Source organism: Nycticebus coucang, chromosome 2 (assembly GCF_027406575.1).
Source record: "Nycticebus coucang isolate mNycCou1 chromosome 2, mNycCou1.pri, whole genome shotgun sequence".
Lineage (NCBI taxonomy): Eukaryota > Metazoa > Chordata > Mammalia > Primates > Lorisidae > Nycticebus > Nycticebus coucang.
This window is the reverse complement of record NC_069781.1, coordinates 170946567-170967011: the sequence shown is the minus strand read 5'-3', so window position 1 is coordinate 170967011 and position 20445 is coordinate 170946567. Positions and strand designations below refer to the sequence as shown.

Here is a 20445-nt window from a genome sequence, read left to right as displayed (position 1 = left end):
GGGGACCCAGGTCGAGCTCCCCGCGCGGCCGCCCCTGCCGCGCCGCGCCCCGGCCCGATTCCCTGAGCGCGCGCGCCCCCTGCCGGCGGCCTGGCGCGGGCGCAGCCGCGGCGCCTATATAAGGGGGCCGTGGCGCGGGCAGAGAGCCCAGCCCGAGCGGAGCCGGCGCGGAGCGGGAGCGCGACGCTGCCTGAGGTCCCTGAGCCGCTCGCCATGGCTGGCCCGCAGCAGCAGCCCCCTTACCTGCACCTGGCCGAGCTGACAGCGTCCCAGTTCCTGGAGATCTGGAAGCACTTCGACGCAGACGGTCAGTAAAGCTCCCAACTTCTGTGCCTATCGGCCCCCAGGGGACCTGCGTTGGAGGGGCGGGGGGCACCGAGGGACGCCAGCAGGCGGACGTGGCCCCCCAGGAGGTTTTCTGGTGGCAAAGCCTGCTGGAGTCGGGGGTCTTCAGTTTGGAAGACATCTGGCTGCCTCTGGTGACAACTGCCAGTAACTTTTCTTCCCTGACATAGGTGACACAGAGCCCACCCGCTTTTGCAGCCTCATTCTGGGCAAGTTGGTGCCTTCCCAGAGAGGAGGCCTGGGCTGGAGATGCTCCCAGGGCCACCCACACACACACCTCTCCCATCAGGGTAACTCCTGACTTCAGCTGCCTGCAGCCACAGGTCTCAGAAGCCCACTCATTTCTTTGCTCATCTTCCCATTTTGTTGAGTGCCCCCTTAGCCCTGTCACCATTCTGGAGGCTGGGACAAGTTGAGGGATCCTGGAGGGAAAACCTCGGCCTCTCCAGACCGGCTGGCCAGAAGCAGGAGTGGAGAAGGCACTGGGACCCTGAACACCCTCCTGGGCCTCCTTTGTTTATTTTCCACTCCCCATGGGCATGTGGGTTTCCCGACCACAGTGGCAGTGGGTGTGGCAAGGGCAGGGTTAGGGTATCAGCCCCCCAGTTGCTTCCTCACAGTGATAACCTGGCTGTCTCAGGGTGCTTTTGATGACTCCGTTGGGGTTAGGGAAGGATAATCTTAAATGCCTCAATGACCAACTCTCTGGTGTGTGTGGTCTTGACATTGTGTAACCCAAAAAGCATGGGCCGGACTGGATGACCTCCAGAGGTAGCTCCCAGCACTGGCGTTCCAAGGGTCTGTCTGGCCTGACTCCTGCATGAAGGGAGCCCCCTCCCCCCACACCTTTAGAGGCTTATAATATTACTAGACTTTTCCTCTGTCGCTCCTCTCTGAGCTCCTAAGGTGGGCATCCAAAATGTTCTATCATCTCAGATCTGTCAGCAAGGTGGCGGCTCAGGTGTTTATCCTGGGGTGGAGAGCGAGGGGGCAGGGAAACAATATCAGATGGTGGCTCACTCCATTCCATCTTCCTCCCTCCTCCACCTCGGCTCAGTGTGAAGGTGGCAAAACAGAGATCTTCTGCCTAGAGTACCATGGGGAGGCAGGGGTTAATGTCTAGGGACACTAATGGGTGAAATTTTGTTTCCTTGGAGCCCACAGAGAAAGCTGGAGGGTCAGAGGACTGGGTTTGTGGATCCCTGGGTTAGGACTGTGATCTGTCTGTGAAATTACTGAAGGAGGTGGGAAGATTGTAAAATCTGTAAAATGGAGCCAAGAAGGGGCTGTATACTCAATCCCCCCCACGTGTGCCATAAAACTCCTTTGGTAAAAAGGACTCTAATAGGATTGCAGCCTCTCAGTGTTCCAGATGACATGTACATTCCCTAAGGATGCGCCTGCCAGTTCATCTGCACCAGAGACTCGCATGATTCAAGGAAAGTTACCAGGCGGCCAAGGTTATACCACTGGCCTCCCGCTAGATGAGTCAGCTATAAACAGAGAACTCCACAATTCTACTTTTCCCCATGCTCATAGGGACAACCAACAGCGCTCTCAAGAATCACGCAGATCCTTACATTTATCTGAGACATGGTACTTTTCAAAACACAGTTGCACCTCCCTGAGTCCTGCCTTGTGGGGCTCCTGGGCACGCTATGACTTCCCGTGTGCCAGTGAGGAAACAGATGCAGGGAGGGGCTTATCCAAGGTTGGGTAGCAAGTTCGTGGTGGGACTGGTTTCTGGCCAGCGCTGTTTCCCCACTCTGGTTTCTGGGCACCTGCTTGGGTTGGAAGAGGGTTTTTTCCAATGATGATAGGTCAGAGTCTCCCTCCCACTCATCCACAGAAAAGCCCCCAACCCAGACTTGGTGGTGATGGGCAGTTCCTCTTATCCCAGAAAGGTGTCCTTGGCTTGGTTGGAATATAGCTAAGCTACCACTAGACCCGAGAGTCTTTAAAACCCCCCAAAGCCATTGTGCCTCTGGCTCTTTCCTGCCCCTGCGTGAAAGGGAGCCTGGTGCTTGCCTTCTGCACCCCTATCGGCCAGGCTTCCCATTGCCCCCTCTGGGTTCCAGCTCAGGGAATTCTCAAGAAAGGACCATGGACTCCACAGAGAAAGGAAGTAGAGTTATAGTGCCACCCACATACACCAAGGCTGGTGGGTTCGAACCTGGCCCGGGCCAGGTAAACAACAACTGCAATAAAAAAAAAAAGTAGCCATGTATTGTGGCGGCGCCTGTAGTCCCTGCTACTTGGGAGACTGAGGCAAGAGAATCACTTAAGCCCAAGAGTTTGACATTGCTGTGAGCTGTGATGCCACGGGGCACTCTACCCAGGGCAATATAGTGAGACTCTGTCTCAAGAAAATAAATAAATAAAAAATAAAATGTCAGAGGTGGAAGAGAGGTGACTTGGGGTAATACTTATACAGTCAAATTGGAATTCCACTCAAGGATCCAGAATTCGACTTTGGGTTGCCTTGCTCCATACCTTCACTTTGGACCTTCCTTGTCCCCCATCTGTCCCCTCCTGAGCACCCAAAGCCTGCAGGTGAGCCCAGCAGTGCACTGTTTGATGTGTTTTCACACATCAAACCTATTTGGGCCTCTCTCCTACCAACTCTGGCTTCTGCTTTCAACCTGGGTTTTCTTCCCGACCCTAAGAGTCCCCTGCTGCTTGTGATCTTGAAGACCTCTGGGAGGACTCTCCTTTGTAGCTCACCAGGTCCCTGGAGAGAGAGCGCTGGAGCCCAATTAATCACAGCCACCAGGGAGCGGGAGCCACCTCCCTACCCCTTCTGGGCTCCCACAGAAAACAAAGACAAGCAGACCTTGGGAGAAAGCTGGATCCTGAGGCAAGATGGGGGTGGGGGCAGGGGACTCTGACCCATCACTCAGGCCATTCCAGCACAAGAGAACAAGGAGAGGTGATCCTGGTGCCTTTGCCCAAAAGTTAAAATAGCTTCAAAATTTCATTAGCCTTGGGGTGGAGAAAGGAAGGAGCATTTGTTTGGAAAGTGAGAAATTGGGACTCAAAGAGGCAAATTGTTCACAAGATCACATAGCAAAGCGGTTGGGGGGTGGGGGCGGGCAGGAATCCAACCTCCTAGTCCCCAGTACGTCTCCACAGACTCTTCCTCAGCGGTCAGCCAAGGCCGCACATCTGGGTTCAGATGATGTCTCCCAAAGGCAAAGGTAGGAAAGATGACAGCCAGGCCCACCCGATGGCCCTGGTAGGGCCTGGGACTCCCCCACATGTCACCTCCATGCTCTGAGTGACCCTAAGGGGGCCTTACACGTCTGAGCCCATTGCCCTGTAGATGGCTGGTCACTTCTTTATCGGGAGCGTTCTCACTGTGCAAGATCCAAGTGGGCAGCTTGGAGTTCACACTGCCCTCTCTGTGAGCTTGGGGCCAGACAAGCCACCAGGCTCCTATCCTGCTGACAGTTTATAAGGAGCAAAGTTGAGGCTTAGAAGAGAAATGCCTTTGTTTTTGCTATCCTCTTGGAAGCAACTGAGAGTGTCCCCTATACTCTTGGTTCTCTCCCAGAGACAAGCAGATATTCAGGGGACCAAGGAGAGAATCTCATTCACTCCCAAGAATCTGGCCTAATAGGTCTGCTATTCTGCATGAACAGACAGCATATACAAAAAGTGATCTGAACGGCAGAGTCTATTACAGAGCCCAGAATTCTGAAAATTTGGAGGGGAGGGAAATGTGCTCCACTAGGAAACAGAAAAGTAAATTACGGACATCTCTATGATGGACTACTATGCAACCAACACAAGTGAGATGTGGCTTTTGTGGTGACATGGGGGAAAAAAACACCCAAGATGTACTATTAAAATCTTTTTTAAAACCATAGCAGAAAGACCAGGCATTGTGGCTCACACCTATAATCCTAGCACTCTGGGAGGTCAGGGTGGATGAATCGCCTGAGTTCACAGGTTCAAGACCAGCCTGAGCAAGAGTGAGACCCCTGTCTCTAAAAAATAACCAGGTGTTGAGGCGGGCGCCTGTAGTCCCAGCTACTCGGGAGGCTGAGGCAAGAGAATTGCTTGAGCCTGGGAGTTTGAAATTGAATGCCATAGCATTCAATCCCAGAGTGACTGAGACTGACTGTCTCAAAAAAAAAAAAGAAAGAAAAGAAAAGAAAAGAATAATAAACCATAGTAAAACACTATTACAGTAGAATCCCATTTTCACTATTTTTTTGAGACAGAATCTCACTCTATGCCCTGGGTAGAGTGCCGTGGCATCATAGCTCGCAACAACCTCAAACTCTTGGGCTCATGCAATCCTCCTGCCTCGACCTCATGAGTAGCTGGGACTACAGGCACCTGCCACAACGCCTGGCTATATCTAATAGAGACAGGGGTATCGCTCTTACTCAGTTGGTCTCGAGCTCCGAAGCTCAAGCAGTCCACCCGTGTCAGCTTCCCAGAGTGTTAGATTATAGGCATGAGCCACCTCGCCAGGCCATGCTTTTACTATTAATGACATGTGTATGCCAGAGAACACGTAAAAGACTACAACTGAACAATAGCGGTTCTCTCTGAAGAGTGAAGATAAAATTAAAGGGCATTTTCTTTTACTTCCTAAGTTAATTTCTGTAGCATTTGAAAATTTTACAAGAGCATGTGTTTCTTGTGTCATCAGCAAAACAATAAAGATATAAGACGGTAATTTTATGGACACCTCCCTTTTCCCCCCAGAAGAAATATACGCACATCTCCAGGTGGGGGACTCTGCCTAGACTTCTAAGCCTTTGTCCATCTCCACGGCCCTGGTGAAGCAGGGGGTTCTCAAACCCTCGCACAGGCACTGAATCCCGTTCCTTATCCCTGTGGGCCACTGAAGTCCCCAGCACTCGGGGACTTTGAGAATAGTGACAAGAGGGCCACAGAGGGCTGAGCAGGGGTCTTCCCAGTCAGCCCTTCTTGTCCTCTGAAACCCAGTGGCTGTGACAGTAGTCTCCAAACCTACGCACTGCTCCAAGGCCCCCTGGCCAGGTGGGAGTGCCCAGGCAGGGCACTGGTCACTGCTAGTGTGTTGTCTCCAACTGGGGGTGGGGGCAGGAAGGCCAGAACAGCAGTGCCTCTCAAAGGTGGTGAGAGGCCTGGGTGTTGTAACACAGCATGAGGGCTCTTGGAAAGCTAAAACGGGAGCCACACCAAAAGAGGGTAACAGAATACACGGCGTACATCAAGCATTTACATAAAACCCTCAACATTTACAGTGCAGCTTAACTGTGCTATTTATAAGATAATCAGCAGATTGATCAAAACGATTGGTTCTTAGCCCGTTAAAGTCAGCAGGGTCTGGTGCTGGGAACTAAGGTGGAAGTGGCCGAGGAGGGCTTTCCCTTAACCCTTTAGTGAATCTCTGGGGGGTCTGTGTGCATCTCGATGGGACATAGCATGATGTCAGGATTTCGGGCCTTTAGGAGCAACCCCTGCCCCACCAGGCCTTGAGAATGAGTCCCCTCCCCCTGGGTCCACCCCCAGCTCCCTACTTGTTTCATGAACAGTGAGTGTCTACCGTGCACCAGCCCTGTGCTGGGGGCCTCTGGGAGGCATCTTGTGCCCCATTGCCCTCCCCGTGATTGCACCAGCCAGGGTGGCGGGAGGCAGCTGGGTCTGTGTAGACCTGAGGCTCCCCAGGGAGGTGGCATAGGGGACATGTTACACAAACAAGACACCAGCCCACATTGCCAGGGCAGCCACCACCCAGCAGGTCCAGGTGGCCCTGCCCTGCTCAGCTTGTTTATTCCCCTCCAGACTTTAGGGGTTTTACCAGTCGAGCACCTGGGGGAGGTTTTCAGGGCTAAGGACACCCCTCAGGGAACTCTATTCCAATACCCAGGGAGCCAGAATTAATAGAGCAGCAGGAGGCTCTCCAAGAACAGTGCCTCTCTGCGGCAGCGGTCCTGTCCTCCTTCCCCAAGCCGGTCCCACCGGGGGCATCTGAGGCCTCTCCCCCGCCCCTCACTCTCTGCTGTCTCCCCTCTCGCCCAATCTGCCCCATCCTTCTGGCCTCCCCTGTGTCTGGGACTCAGCCCAGCACTAGGCTGCCAGATGTCCACAGGTTCAGGGGACCCAGCCCAGCTCCAGAGCCACCGTTCCAAAGCAGCACGGCCCAGAAACACAGATTGCAATTCAAGTGTCCAAACATTCACCGGATAGCTGTTTGTTCTGGGGCTTATTCTTTTTTACAAGGAGCCACCAGAAGAATAATGTGTGTGTGTGTGTGTGTGTGTGTGTGTGTGTGTGTGTGTGTGTGTGTGTGAGAGAGAGAGAGAGAGAGAGAGAGAGAGAGAGAGAGAGAGAGAGAGAGAGAGAGAGAGATCAAACAGAGATTGCCCCTGGAATGGCAGAAGGAACCAGGCTAGTCCAGGACCTCTGTTAGCAGAGAGGGATATGCTGGACTCTCCTTCTCAGATTCCTACCTTCTGACATGGGGTTGGTAACTGTTTACCTGGAAGAGTCTTAGAGATCAGATCAGGCAAGGAAAGCTCTTTTTACATGGTATGCACCATGCAAAGTCATGTTAATACCAAAGTAGAGCCGGAAGAGGCCAGTTTCTTCTCCCAGAGGGATCTGATCTGCCCCAGAGGGTCCTAAGTCTGGAGATTAGAGGGTGATTTGCCTTTCAAGAAATCTGAACTCCAGACACACAGACAAGTGGCCTGACCTGGCAGACACATTCTGGTGCAGCTTAACAAGATGGTGTGGAAACTTCAAGACCCTGCTCTTTTGACCCCTCTGACCCGGTGTCCCAGAGGGCTACAGAGACCAGGACATTAGAAGGGACTGATGCCACTTCTAGGCCAGCAGTTCTCAAACCTGAGTGTGCTGGAGGGCTAGTTAAAACACAAAGCCCTGGGTGGCGCCTGTGGCTCAAATGGGTAGGGCGCCAGCCCCATATGCCAGAGGTGGTGGGTTCAAACCCATCCTCAGCCAAAAAAAAAAAACTAATAAAATAAAATAAAACACAAAGCCCTGGGCCCCAGCCCCAGGGACTTGTATTTAGTAGGTCCTGGGAGGGGCCTAAGAATTTGCATTTCTAATAGGCTCCAGGTGATACTGATGCTGCCGGCCCAGAGAGCAGTTTGGGACCACAGAGCCACAGTGCTTCCCAATTTTAGCATATTGGAGACTCACCAAAACAGTGTGATAAGCAGATTGCTGGGCACCAGCCTCAATGAGTCAGATTCAGGAGGGTAGGGCCTGGGTTTCTGCATTCCTAAGAAGTTCCCAGGAAATTCCCATGCTTCTGGTCCATAGGCTACACTGAACAGCAAGCCCTCATCCTCCAAAGCTGTTGTATTAGAATGTCACCTTAATAAGATCCCCAGGTAATCTGTACCTACCGGATGGTTCAAGGCGCACAGCTCCAAAACGTTCCTAAATGGACATCAGAATCACCCGAGAGCTTAAACAACATCCCACCTGTCAGCTGAACCGGAAACTCAGGGGTGGGGCCTGGGCAACAGTATTGTTTTAAAATCTTCACAGGTGAGTCTCATACACAGCCTGGGCTGTGTGCCAGAACTCTAAGGGAAGAATGGTGCTGAGACTCACTGAGCTGAAGGTTTCTAAGGGTGAGGATCTTGCCATCTCAAGGCCTCCAGATCCCCAAGTGTGGCCCCTCCACTGAATCCAAACTTTATTAAAAGGATTTGTTTTGTACAATTTGAATTCAGTCAAAAGGCTGCACCCAGGATCCAGAAGGCCTCAAGTTCCCCACCCTGCTGGGTGCTGATGTCTCCTACTTACATGAGATTCTGCATTGTCCGGACTGCGTTCGCAGCAGGACCTTGTATGGCTCTCATAATAACTATAGCGAGAGCAGACACAGTTATGCCCATTTCAGAGATAAAGAAACTGAGGCTCAGAGAGATTGATTTGCCCAACACCACATAGACAGTCATAGAGCTGGCGGTGGAATTCTGCCTCTCACTGTTCAACTCTTAGAAAAATCCATACATAAAAACCTCAGGGGGAACAAGCAGGAATCTTTGTGGTGGGGTGGGGCATCCTTCAGTCAGGCTTCCCCAGTGTCTGCGATCAGATTGACGCCAAAGAAGCACCATCTCATTTGCAGTTGGGGGAAACTGAGGCACGACGGTGGTGAGGAATGGCAGCAAGGAAGGATGAGCAGACTAAGGAAGGATGTGGGGTCCCTGCTCTCCTCTTGCCCCCTCTCCCTAACATTCACAGGACGTGCTTTGATAAGGAGATGAGGAGTGATGGTTACCATGGTAACCACATCCTTCCCATCCTTATAGATGCCCATCTGCGGGAGACTTGCTTGGTGGCTACTCACTCAGTTCGTCTTATTACTAAGAGGGTCATGGGGAAAGCAAACCATCTGTCCAGAGTCAGCGTCCTCCCTGGAAGGATGTTGGCCACCCACCCTCTGCCTCAGTCCCTGGGATGGGGCCTCTTGGGCAATGGGTCAGGAGTTGCTTTGAGAGAAGCCAAAGCAGGGCAGGCCACTCAGGGGGTGGCACCACAAGACACAGGCTCCTGCCCTCTGAGCCCCACAGGCCCAGCCTGCCTGTCTGACCTCTGCCCCTCGCCCTCTGCCTCCCGCTGCCCGCCTGCCTGCCTCACTCCAACAGACAGTTAAATGCTCTCGGGGAATGGACCATGTCTAAAACTTAGTTATAGCACTTGGCATGAAGTGGAATAAAGGAGTGTTGGGTAGAACCACATTTCCGTCCCCCTGTTGGGGTGCACAGGGGAGATGGGGGATTCCCAGAGTGGTGAAGGGTGGGCTCGTCCAGCCTTGGCACCTCCCGCTGCCTCTGGAGGTACAAGCCTCTGTGTCTTGTGGTGCCACTATCTCAGCCCCAGCCCCCTTGCCTGCCCCTAGTTTGAACCCTTCCTCTCTCTGTGCTCTTCCCAGTGGCTGGGGCTTCTACAGATGGGCTTCCCTGCCCTTCCTGTCCAAGTAGCCCTGGAAGTCCTTCTGGATTCTGTGACATCACTGTTCCTTCATTGCCCTTGACACTCCCTAGAAATACCTGTTTAAATCTATGCTGATTGTCCCTGCTGATTGTCTGTCCCCACCCCCACCCCATTAGAACGTAAGCCCCATGAGCACAGCACCTTGTCTAGTCCTTTTGCCCCTCGGGTACCTCACACTCAGCCCACACAGAGTGGATGCTCAGCAAAGCTTCCGGGAGTGAATGAATGAAAGAATGAAGTCTGGATCAGGAATTAGGAAACTCTAGTTTGGGTCCTGCCTCGCTGTGTGATCCTGAGAAAGTTGCTTACCTTCTCTGTGCCTCACTTTCTTCTGTCACCTAGAAAGGGCTCTACACTGCCATGTTGGGAGCTGTGTGCCTGGAAGGCCTGTGACCACTTGGAAGGCAGGGGTGACACCCTGTATATCACCATCCACCCCCCCCAACTACCAACGCAGGCTGTACACATAGTGAGGCCTTAAATCATCTGTTGAAGCCAAGAAAGAGGGCCAAAGTGCTTTGAAAAGTTAAAGACCTTCTGTGTGTACAGGAGTCACTGACCTTCAGAACTTTCCTGCTGGGAGAGGCACTGCCTGATTGTCTGAGTTTCTCGAGGTTGTTAACCTTCCATCAACCCTTTCTAGAACAAGATGGAGTAAAAATACTTATTCTTTGTAAGTCCTAGAAAAAAAACAAAGAAAGGGGGCCCCTATAGGTCTGTGTTTTTCCACTTTTCTTTTGGTTCAGATTGCTCGGTGGGGCATAGCGCAGGGCTGGCCTTCCCTGCCCTGGCCTCCCTCTGCGCCCCCAAATCTTTCCAGGCTAAAGAAAGCAGCCCAAGGCCAAGGTGTTCCCAAACCCCCAGCCCTAAAGGTAATGCCTGCCTGCATTTTTGAGGCTCGCTGTGGGCTGGCACATTACATGTATTGTTACCCCATTAATCTTCTCAGCAGCCAGGGAGGAAGCCACTGTCACATCTCCATTTTGTAGGTAAGAGACTGAGGTTCCGAGAGGCGACATCCAGAGTTTGGGTACAATAGAAGGAAGAGAAGATTCAGAGAACCAGGTGTTGGTGCCAGTAACTCTGCTGACCTCTGAACAGTCCGGGTGAAGGGGACAGAGAAGAAAGGCAGAGAGCATGAGGGACCCTGTGCCAAGCAGGGGCTCAACAGCAGGGCGGTGGTGAGGGGGCGCCATCAGAGCTGAGAGGAAGCTGCTGGCTGGCCCCCCATCCCCGCTCCCCAAGTTCAGCCACCTCTTCATACCCTCATGAAACAGACACACATTCACTCACTTGTCTGCCCAGCCCTGGCTTCTGCTCCTCTGACCCACACTCAGCACCAACTCTGAGCCCCTCACCTCCTGGCCTGGTTTGGGCTTCTGGAAGCTTTAGATGGACCCAGAGCTGAGCTCAGATTCCCACCTCCCTGTCTAACTCTACAAAACCTTCGGAGAAGAAGACCGTAACTTTTCCTTCTCCACCAAGGGGAGAACACACCTAAGCAATTCTAAAATAGCCAGAGGGCCCTGGAAGTGACCAGGAGAGATAAATGACTTGCTTCTCTAACTCAGCATTCTGCCTTTTTACCTACAAAGCCCTTCCCCGCTCTCTTTTCCCCCATCCCCCAGGCCTCATAGGCTCCTGAAATTCCAGCTCTTGCATGAAGTTTTGCAAAGCAGTCTACAAGAAAGACGACCGTCCCATCCAGGGGAAAAGGGAACTCAAGTTTCACTCCCCCCACCATTACAATCACACCTTTTCCCTGCAGATAAATACATCAATTATCTCGTGTGGCTCTCCCCAAGCAATATTGATTGTGGCATCTTCTCCACTAGAGGGCACCACTAAGGTTATTTATTTGGAATTCAGATTCTCAGGGGTCCAGAAAGACTGGGGAAAATGTCCCATCCCGATCCCCCAGAAGCCAGGGTAAATGCTCCTTTTTAATTTTCTTTTTACATTTGTAATTCCATTTGCCCTTGAAGAAAGCTACCAGCCCTCTTCCTATTCAAGCTGAAACTCCTCTACAGGAATCGTGCTCAATGGCTTTAGATCAAATTTGGAACTTGACTTTAGGCCAATGGTTTCCAAATTTTGCTATACATGGAAATCACCTGGGAAGCTTTAAAAAAAATCATAATGTTTCGTTCAACCCCAAAAGCAATCGCATCAGAATGTCTGGAGGTCAGAGCAGATATCCACACTTTTTTTAAAGAGCCCCAGGAGATTCCAGCATGCAGCAAAGTCTGGGAGGCACAGCCTTAACTATGTCTGATTCCCACCCACAAATGCCTCCTCCCCATCACAGCACGGACCAGTGACCTTGGTCACAGACTCAGCTCAGCCCTGGTCTCCCTGACATCCAGGCTCTCAAGGCTGAGAACCTAAAGGACCTGTCACTACTTATGTTAGCTTTCAAGTCAGGCTTTGACCTTGGGATCTAGCTCTAATCATGTTTCCTCAAATTCATTCTAGTCTCACATGGTGGTTCTGTGAATTGGACTCAATAGTAACATTTATGGCACACTCATGATGTAATTATAATAACCCATTTTACAGATGAGATGGGTTAAATGACTGTCCCAAGACACACGGTTGTTAAGTACAGAGGGGCCCAGATTTGAATCTGCACACACAGCCCTCAGAGCCCCTCTCTTCATTACAGGCAGTGGGCTGCCTGCTCTCTCCTAGATGCCTGTGGCCGAGTCTGGGTGGGAGGGTGGGGGGTGGGAGGTCCCATAGCAGATGCCCTTCTGTTCACGTTTCCTAGGACAGCTGCCACAAAGTACCTCAAACTGGGTGACTTAACACAACACAAATTTATTCTCACACTTCTGGGGACTAGAAGTGTGAAAGCAAGGTGTTGGCCGGGCTGGTTCCCGCTAGAGGCTCCAGGAGAGAAGCTCCTTCGTCTCTCTCCCAGCTTCTAGCGGTTGCTGGCCACCTGCAGTGTTCCTTGGCATGTAGACTCACCACTCCAATTTCTGCTCCTCTTCACATGTGTCTGTGTGTCTTCCCATGGCCTCCTTATGAGGACACCAGCCAGTGGATGCAGGGCCCTCCCAACCCTCTCATCTTAACTAATTACAACTGCAAAGTCCGTATTTCCAAAGAAGGTCACATTCTGAGGTTCCAGGTGGACATGGATTCTAGGGGAACACACCAACTCACTATACCTCTGAAACCCAGGGACCCCAGTGCTGCCCCTGTTTGGAGCCTGTCACCCACCAATGATCCTGAATGCTGCTGACTCACTTCTGGTCACACCTTCAGCACCTGCGCAGACGCCAGCTTCTGCTCCCCTCTGCTGCTTCCTCTGGGATTCTCTAGCTGCTGAGAACACCCCAATGTCCCAAGCACACATTGCTGCTCATCTTGGATCTCTGTGGGTCCAGACACCCTGAGGGCAGAACCCACAGCCGTCATGCCATGGCCTAGATGTTTGTGGACCAGTGGGGAGAAGATGCCCTCCATGAAGCCCTGGAGGTCCACAAACCCCGATTTGTCTTACTCTTTAGCTCTGAGGTTAACTGATTTTTTTTTTTCTGTCTTTACAGGAAATGGGTATATTGAAGGTAAAGAGCTAGAAAACTTTTTCCAAGAGCTGGAGAAGGCCAGAAAAGGCTCTGGCATGGTAAGCCCAGCCCCTTCCCCATTTGGGGAGACCTTTCAGCAGTGTCTGTCCCAAGTTATGCATCCCATACGTAGGCCCGATAGCACTGGTCTTAACTTTTTTTCTTTTATTTATAAAAATAAAAAAAATTAGAATAGTCCCTAAGAGTACCTTAATATCCTTTGGGATGTGGGATTGAGAGGTGTTCACTGAACACCAGGCCCACTGAACCTTCCCCCAAACTGCAAAGCTTTGTGTCTGAGTATATGTGTGTAAATAGCATCCCCTCCCCCAGGGTAGCGAGTCCCTAGTGTCCCTAAAATGAGAAGTGTCATGACTCGAGATTGAGTGGATGCCAAGGAGGTTTCAAATGCCCAGACCAGAGTTTCCAAGCCTTAGCACTTTTGACATAGGGACCAATTAATCCATTGTTGTGAGGGGTTCTCCTGTGCACTGTGGGGTGTTCAGAGGCATCTCTGCATCTGCTCATTAGAGGCCCCTAGTACCATCAAAATCATTGCCAAATATTCCCTGGGTAGAAGATGGGGAAAGATTCATCCTTAGTAGAGAACTTCTGTCCCACACTAGAAAAGGCTGGAATCAGCAGTGAGAACCCAGAGAAAAATCAAGAACTGCTCTGAGACATATCTGAACCAGACAGCATTGGCTGGCCCCATTCACGGAGGGGTCACGATCTTCTGAGCCTCCCCAAAGTGACTCCAGATCATGTCCAAGCCCATTAATGACAGGAATGTCGTTTCCCCTGGTTCCAACCTGGCAATGCTGAATTTGCTAAAGCTTTTTCGGGGGAGGTGTTCAAAGTATTGGAAAGCTGAGGTGATTGGGGCAAATCTGCTGTGATTCATGTGTCTGATTCTGGAATATATGGATCAGACCCACCCCTTTGCACCAGCTCCCTCAGGCCTGGAGGTCTCTCCCCTGCCCCTGGGGCATGTCTGTTGGCCAATCCATCATAGCTTGTGTGCAACTCTTCAGGGAGCAGCACGGGAGATGAGTCACGAATCCACCAGTGAGCTCCTGGTCCAAAGCCCGGCAGCACACCCCAATGAGGAGAAGGTCAAAAGTGTTGGGTTTAGGAAGGTTGGAGGTGATCCATGGGTTTGTTTATCAACAGTTCCCCCATCAGCCCTCATTACTAGGATAATGAAGCCTGGATCGCAGAAAGCACAGGCTTCAAAACTAATTCTGGGATCACAGGCCAGGAGGAGGAACGTGTTTTTATTAAGTGCTTCAAATCTAAAATCCTTCTCATAGTCATTTCCCTTCCTCAGATGGCATTGGGGTGATTTTCGAGTCTGTCAACAATGATCCCAACCACTATCAGCCAGAACCAGTTCTCAGAGCAGCTGTTATGTGGCAGACAGAATACTGGCCTTAGCAGCAAGAGCCAGTTCAAATCCCAGCTGTACTAACCAGGTGACCTCGAGAGAAGTCATCTTGGCCTGCATTGCTGTGTAAAATAGAAGGCTACTAACCACATGCAGGGCATTGTAAGCCTTAAATAGGATGACCCCATCTGTGCTAAGTGTCTGAATCAGACCATGCCTACTTGTCAATATGAATAAAGAAATGAATATTGAAAAATAAATGCTGGCAAACTGATACCGGTTCCAGAGGTAAAAAGTCATAGAAGGGGATTAGAAAGAATGGGTAGAATTTCCCTCGGCCCAACCCTAGGAAGCATGCAACCTTCTTGAAAGACAATGTGTAAGTGCAGCTGAGGCATCACCCAAGGTGAATTCATCATTGATCAGGGCAAAGGGAGAGTTCCTTAACACAAATAATTAATCAGCAGCATCTCAAACCAGAGAAAGGTTTGGGAAATTTAAGCCAGTCTTATGTATACAATCGGCACCGATCATCTAAAGCAGTGTTTTTTAGTCTCTTTTGTCTCACAGCACACTTCAACCTACAGTTAAACTTTGTGGCACACTAAAATTATATTGATCAAGAAAGGAGTAAAAATAAAAAATATACTTACTGTGCTTTAACTTCTTTTGAACATACTTGAATTGATGATCTTTGAAAATAGTCCTGGCACACCAAAGTTCCTCTCACTACATACCAGTTGGGAAATCAGTGGGCTAAAGGAACTTCATAATTCCTTGCTTTCTAGTACTCAGAGCAATTGAATAGGCCATTTAAATTATCACTCAGCTACGTGATGACTTTCTTCTTATATTCCTGCCTGCATGAAATCAGAGCAAAAAAAAAAAAAAAATGTTGTGGAATTGCCAGTTAGTCAAAAGGAAATAAGCAATCCATCTTGCTATAGGGGAGCACTTAGAACCTACCATGGAAAGGGGACTGGTTTAAGTTGGGTTCAATTACAAGCTGCCTCAGTAAAACTTGGGGCCTCAGTTCTTGCATCTGAGTGATGGGAATAAGTCCAAACCCTCTTAATGAGTTGTGGTTTAATCCATCTGAAAGACAGAAGGGCATGTTTAATTACCTGGTGCAGAGCATACCCACATGTCCTGTCCTCCTCTGGAAATTATTTGACTGAGCCACAAAGAAGGGATGGCTCCATTTGGAAAGAACTTGAAAAGGAAAAGGATGAAGCCCTGATCGCTCAGAACATGGGCACAACCCAGTTTCGTGCCCACGTAGCCAGGACGCGAGATGGTTTCCGAAATTGCCACCCTGAGATCATGAGTCATGTGGGACACAGCAGCAAAATCAGCCCCCTTTGCCTTTCCACAGATATCAAAGAGTGACAACTTTGGGGAGAAGATGAAGGAGTTCATGCAGAAATATGATAAGAACTCGGATGGGAAAATCGAGATGGCAGAGGTGAGTCCCGTGGTGCTAGTCAGGAGCCGTGGGGGAAAGGCCTTGTGTCCCCTCTCCCATCCCTGAGCATCTTTCCAGGGATTGAAATAGATGGTGGCCTCGAAGCTCCCCCATCCCCAGCACTTGGGCTGACCAGAGAGAAGAGGTGGCTTTTCCTTTGTATCACGAGGGAAAGAGGAAGCAACAAACTACGCCCAAACCAGAGGGGGGAGTGAGCTCTCAGGAGCCAGCAGGTACTGTACCTGTGCGGTGAGCCCAGCTTAGGACAGTAGGAACTAAGGATTGGTGAACAAGAGCCTCCATGCCCCACCTGGACGCATCAAACGACAACATTTTTTGTTTATGAATATATAACTTACATGAGCACATATGATGTATATAACATATGATCTGTATACACCATACATGCACATAGACAGTCATACGTGTATAAATACACACACACAATATATATATGCACGTCAAGGACCTCCAGCAATCAGTCTGTGAACCAAGAGTGATGGTGACAGATGGTATATTGGTCGGGATGCTGCCTGAGGCTGGGTTCCCTAGGACAGTTTGTGACAGATTTGGTGGATGCGACCTATTCAGAGAGGACTCCGGAGAGAAGGGAAGAGAAGGCATCAGGAAAAGGTGGGGCAGGATTGGCCTGACCTCATGGGGACTCTGGAGTGCAGGCTGTACCACAGAGGGGGGTTGTCTGTTTCTCCCCCTGTCAATCAGTCATTGGATGGAGGCTTCTCTCCTCTGAGCAAGGAAAGGACAGACTGATGAGGCTTCCCTGATGGGGCAGCTCTGGCCTGGCTGTTCTGTGAGCCTTTCTAGCAGCTGAAGAATGCCACGCCAGTCTGGTGACAGAGCAGCTGGTAGAGACAGCAAGAGCAGCCACTGTAGACTCAAGGGGGCTTAAACCAGGGGCTGGCAACCTTTTTCTGTAAAAACACAGATCAGGGTAAATGTTCTAGGGTTTATGGGCCATATAGTCTCTGCCACCACTCCTTAACTCTGCCATCAAAACTGCCACAGATAAGTATATAAATGAGTGGGTGTAGCCATGTGCCAATGCAACTTCACAAACAATCCCCGTGCCATATTTGTCTGGCCATAGTTTACCACTATGAGAAGGTCCTAACAGAAAGCCAACCTGGGCTGGCTCCAGGTGAAGGAGACCAGGGCTCCAGTTCAGCTTCTCTGCAGTTCTCTGGGTTCTATTCTTTGCCCCCAAATACCTCCATCCTCAGGCTAGTGGCGAGATGGCTGCAGCAGTCCCAGGCATCACATCCAGACGCCACCATGTCCAGCTGCAGAAAGGGTTAAGAGAACTTAAGTACTTTCCAGGGGTGCCCTCTGCCGCCCTTCTCTCACATTTCATTGGCCAGAATGAGGTCACATGCCTACCTGAAAGCCAATCACTGGCAAGGGGGATGAGATGATCATGCTAAACTAACGTGGACTAATCAGGATTTGCCTGTGACCCTAGACTCCCAGGAGCCTAGGAAGAGGGCTAGTCAGTTGGGACGGCAGCCAGGAATGTTTGCTACTAGAGCGTACTTGCATTTTTTAAAAATCAAATTATTGAGGTGTTAATTTACATGTAATAAACTGCATCCATTTAATTTGTGAAATTTCATGAGTTTATACTTAGATTTTAGGACATGACATCATCACCCCCAAAAGTTTCATACATCCTGGTGGAGGCCTTCTTACCCCAGGCAACCACCCATCTGCTTAGATTAGTTCATATTTTTCAGAATCTTATACACAGGGGAATCATCTGTGAAGTATTTTTTAATCTGATTCTTGCATTTTAAAGCAGTGCCACCTCCTGCCCCTCTCGCTTCTCCTCCCCTAGGGTTGGGGTAATCCAGAAGCACTTCACAGTTCCCCTGGAAGGGCTACCAGCCCCTGTTCTCAAGGAAGGAATTAAAATGGAGCAAATATTTCCCCCACACTGCCTCAGTGCTGGCCTCTCCATCCTTCCTATAGGAAAATCTTCTCTGCCCCCTGGCAGGTCCTTCTGTAACACTGATGCCATTCTCTGTGTCCCCACAGCTGGCGCAGATCCTGCCAACCGAAGAGAATTTCCTCCTATGCTTCAGGCAGCACGTGGGCTCCAGCGCGGAGTTTATGGAGGTGAGGCCACTGTGCTGCCTTCCCTCTGCACATGCGCACCTGCCTTCTTCCCATGTCCAGAGCCAGGCTCATCCTCCTGCCTGGGAACGGTCCCTGGGGGATGCTAACCACCTTAGAGTTTTGCTACTCAGAGTGTGGTCCATCGACCAGCAGCATCAGTATCACCTGGATGTCGTTAGAAAGACAGACTCCCTGACCCCCTTGATCAGAATCTACATTATAACAAGAGCCCCAGGTGATGTGTGTGCGTGTTACAGTGCTCAGAATAAGATAAGAAGTAAGCATGGGTCAAGTCCATTTGGGAGATGCTATGAACATCCACGTCCTTTCTGCTAGTTTGTCCTGGACGTTTGCATGTCACATACCAGCCTGAGGAACCTGCAGTAAGGAAACCCATTACACTCACTTGGCTCCAAGGTCTCCCCCGAGCCAGTGTGAGGGACACTGATGTAATTATTGGGTCAGGGTCCCTCAAAGTCAGAGTTCCAATGAGCAGGCCTGGGACGGTTGGACTTATGTACCATTCTAAAGCCCAGCGAGAATTCCAGTTTCCAGTACTTTCTAGATCTGATCTTTATGTTCTGGGCTTCAGTGGCCCCCTTTAAAATGGGCATTGCCCTCTTTGCAGTAAAAACTCATTGAGAGGCTCGTCGCCCATAGCACAGTGGTTATGATGCTGGCCACATACACTGAGGCTGGCAGGTTGGAATCCAGCCCGGGCCAGCTAAACAACAACAACTGCAACAAAAAATAGCTGGGCGTTGAGGTGGGCACCTGTAATCCCAGCTACTTGGGAGGCTGAGGCAAGATAATTGCTTAAGCCGAGAGTTGGAGGTTGCTGTGAGCTGTGATGCCATAGCACTCTACCCAGGGTGACAACAGTGAGACTCTGTCTCCAAAAAAAAAAAAATCATTGAGAGGCTGGGCATAGTGGCTCACGCCTCTAATCCTAGCACTCTGGGAAGCAGAGGCAGGTGAATCACCTGAGCTCAAGAGGTCGAGACCAGCCTGAGTAAGAGTGAGACCCTGTCTCTACTAAAAATGGAAAAAAAATAGCAGGTGTTGTGGTGGGCACCTGTAGTCCCAGCTACTGGGGAGGCTGAGGCATGAGGGTCTCTTGAGCCTAGGAGTTTGCTGTGAGCTATGATGCCAGAGCACTCCAGCAAGGGTGCCAAAGTGAGACTGTGTCTCAAAAAAAACTCATTGAGATCCTCATATAAAACATGACCTTAAAACTCCAGTGTCTTTTGAGAAATAATCCACTGATAGCTTAAACCCTATGAAATTGCTGATAGTTAACAATTTCAGTCACAAAAATTGGAAACTCTGTACAGTTCAACCACATATATTACTCATCCTGGTGTCCAGCAAACAACCAATTATTTCTTACTTGTTTTGTGGGACTCTGCACTTGAAGCCATCCAGCATCTGTGTCCCTCAGAGTGAAATTCAACCTGTACCCACCACACAAACTGCCTACTCAGATAAATAATGACTGGCCTTCAATGTGACTGTCATTGCCATTCACTGGGTTAAATCCATTTCCGGCCACCGGTAATCCACTCCCTGTGATTCACTGCCTAAAACAACCAGACAGCTAGCCCAGAAACCACACGGCAGTGACTTTGTCTCATGGACATAATGTTGGTTAGAAAGAACCAATTCTCAGGGCGGAAGAGTCCCTTTTTAGGCAGCAGCTTGCCTAAGCATCAGATACCCATTTAACGTTATGATACTTTAAAGGATTTTCTCTAGGTTTTTCCAAGATGGCCAGATTCCAGAAGCTGGTAATTGACATTCTGGATTCTGTCCTTGGTCCTTCCCTGTCTTGCCTGTCTGGGAGAAAAAGTTCTACATCTGCTTATAACTTGTCAGGGTGCTACCTTTGTGAGTATCAAGCTTTCCGTATGTTGAAAAGGGAGGCTTAGGCCTGACCCCTCCTTTCCTGAAAGAGGAAAATCCAAAGACTGGCCTCAGTTCCGCCTCTGATCTGGAAACAGGATGACAGCTTGCAGGGGCAGGGATGCTTAAAGAGGCGCTAAAAGCACTTGCCTATATCCCACTCCCTCTGCTCCAGCCCTCTTTTTTCTTTCTCTTTCACAAAATTATTAGTGGTTCACCTCTGGGTGGTTGACAGAATCCCGTATTCCTATATGCCCTTATCCCCATAGGTCCCAGCACTACTGCAGAGCAGACACCCCCGCCCAGTTTCCTGGGACCGCCCCTCTCCTACAATACCGTCCCCTCCTGGGGTTGTCCATTTGTTCCAATTTTATCAGCCAGAAACATGAAACGCTCCCTCGGTAGCCCTAAAAGACTGTGCTCTCAGGTGGTTCCCCTCACCACCTCAGCACATTTTCACTTCTAATTATATCAGGGCCTCAGGATTTCTTTGAGATTTCACAAAGCACAGGTCTCTTGAACTCTTTTCCTTAAATAAGAAGAGAACAGGGACGTGCTCATGGGTTGATGGATGCACACGCGGTGCTGGAGGGGAAGAGAAGAGGGGGAGCCTGAGAGGGTGGGGAGACCTAGGGAGAGTGCAGGCCAACCCTGGAAGG

The 20445-nt window shown here is 50.3% G+C and overlaps 1 protein-coding gene across 1 annotated transcript in view; it reads left to right on the top strand.

The window, feature by feature from the left end:
* The first annotated feature begins 139 nt into the window (after positions 1 to 139).
* Positions 140 to 20445, top strand: part of CALB2 (calbindin 2) — a 29123-nt gene continuing 8817 nt past the window's right edge. Inside the window, exons 1-4 of the mRNA XM_053606812.1 lie at positions 140 to 307; positions 12882 to 12958; positions 15662 to 15751; positions 17804 to 17884. Of these exons, the coding sequence (XP_053462787.1) occupies positions 214 to 307; positions 12882 to 12958; positions 15662 to 15751; positions 17804 to 17884 (342 nt within the window). The 5' untranslated portion in view covers positions 140 to 213. The remainder of the gene's footprint in view (positions 308 to 12881; positions 12959 to 15661; positions 15752 to 17803; positions 17885 to 20445) is intronic.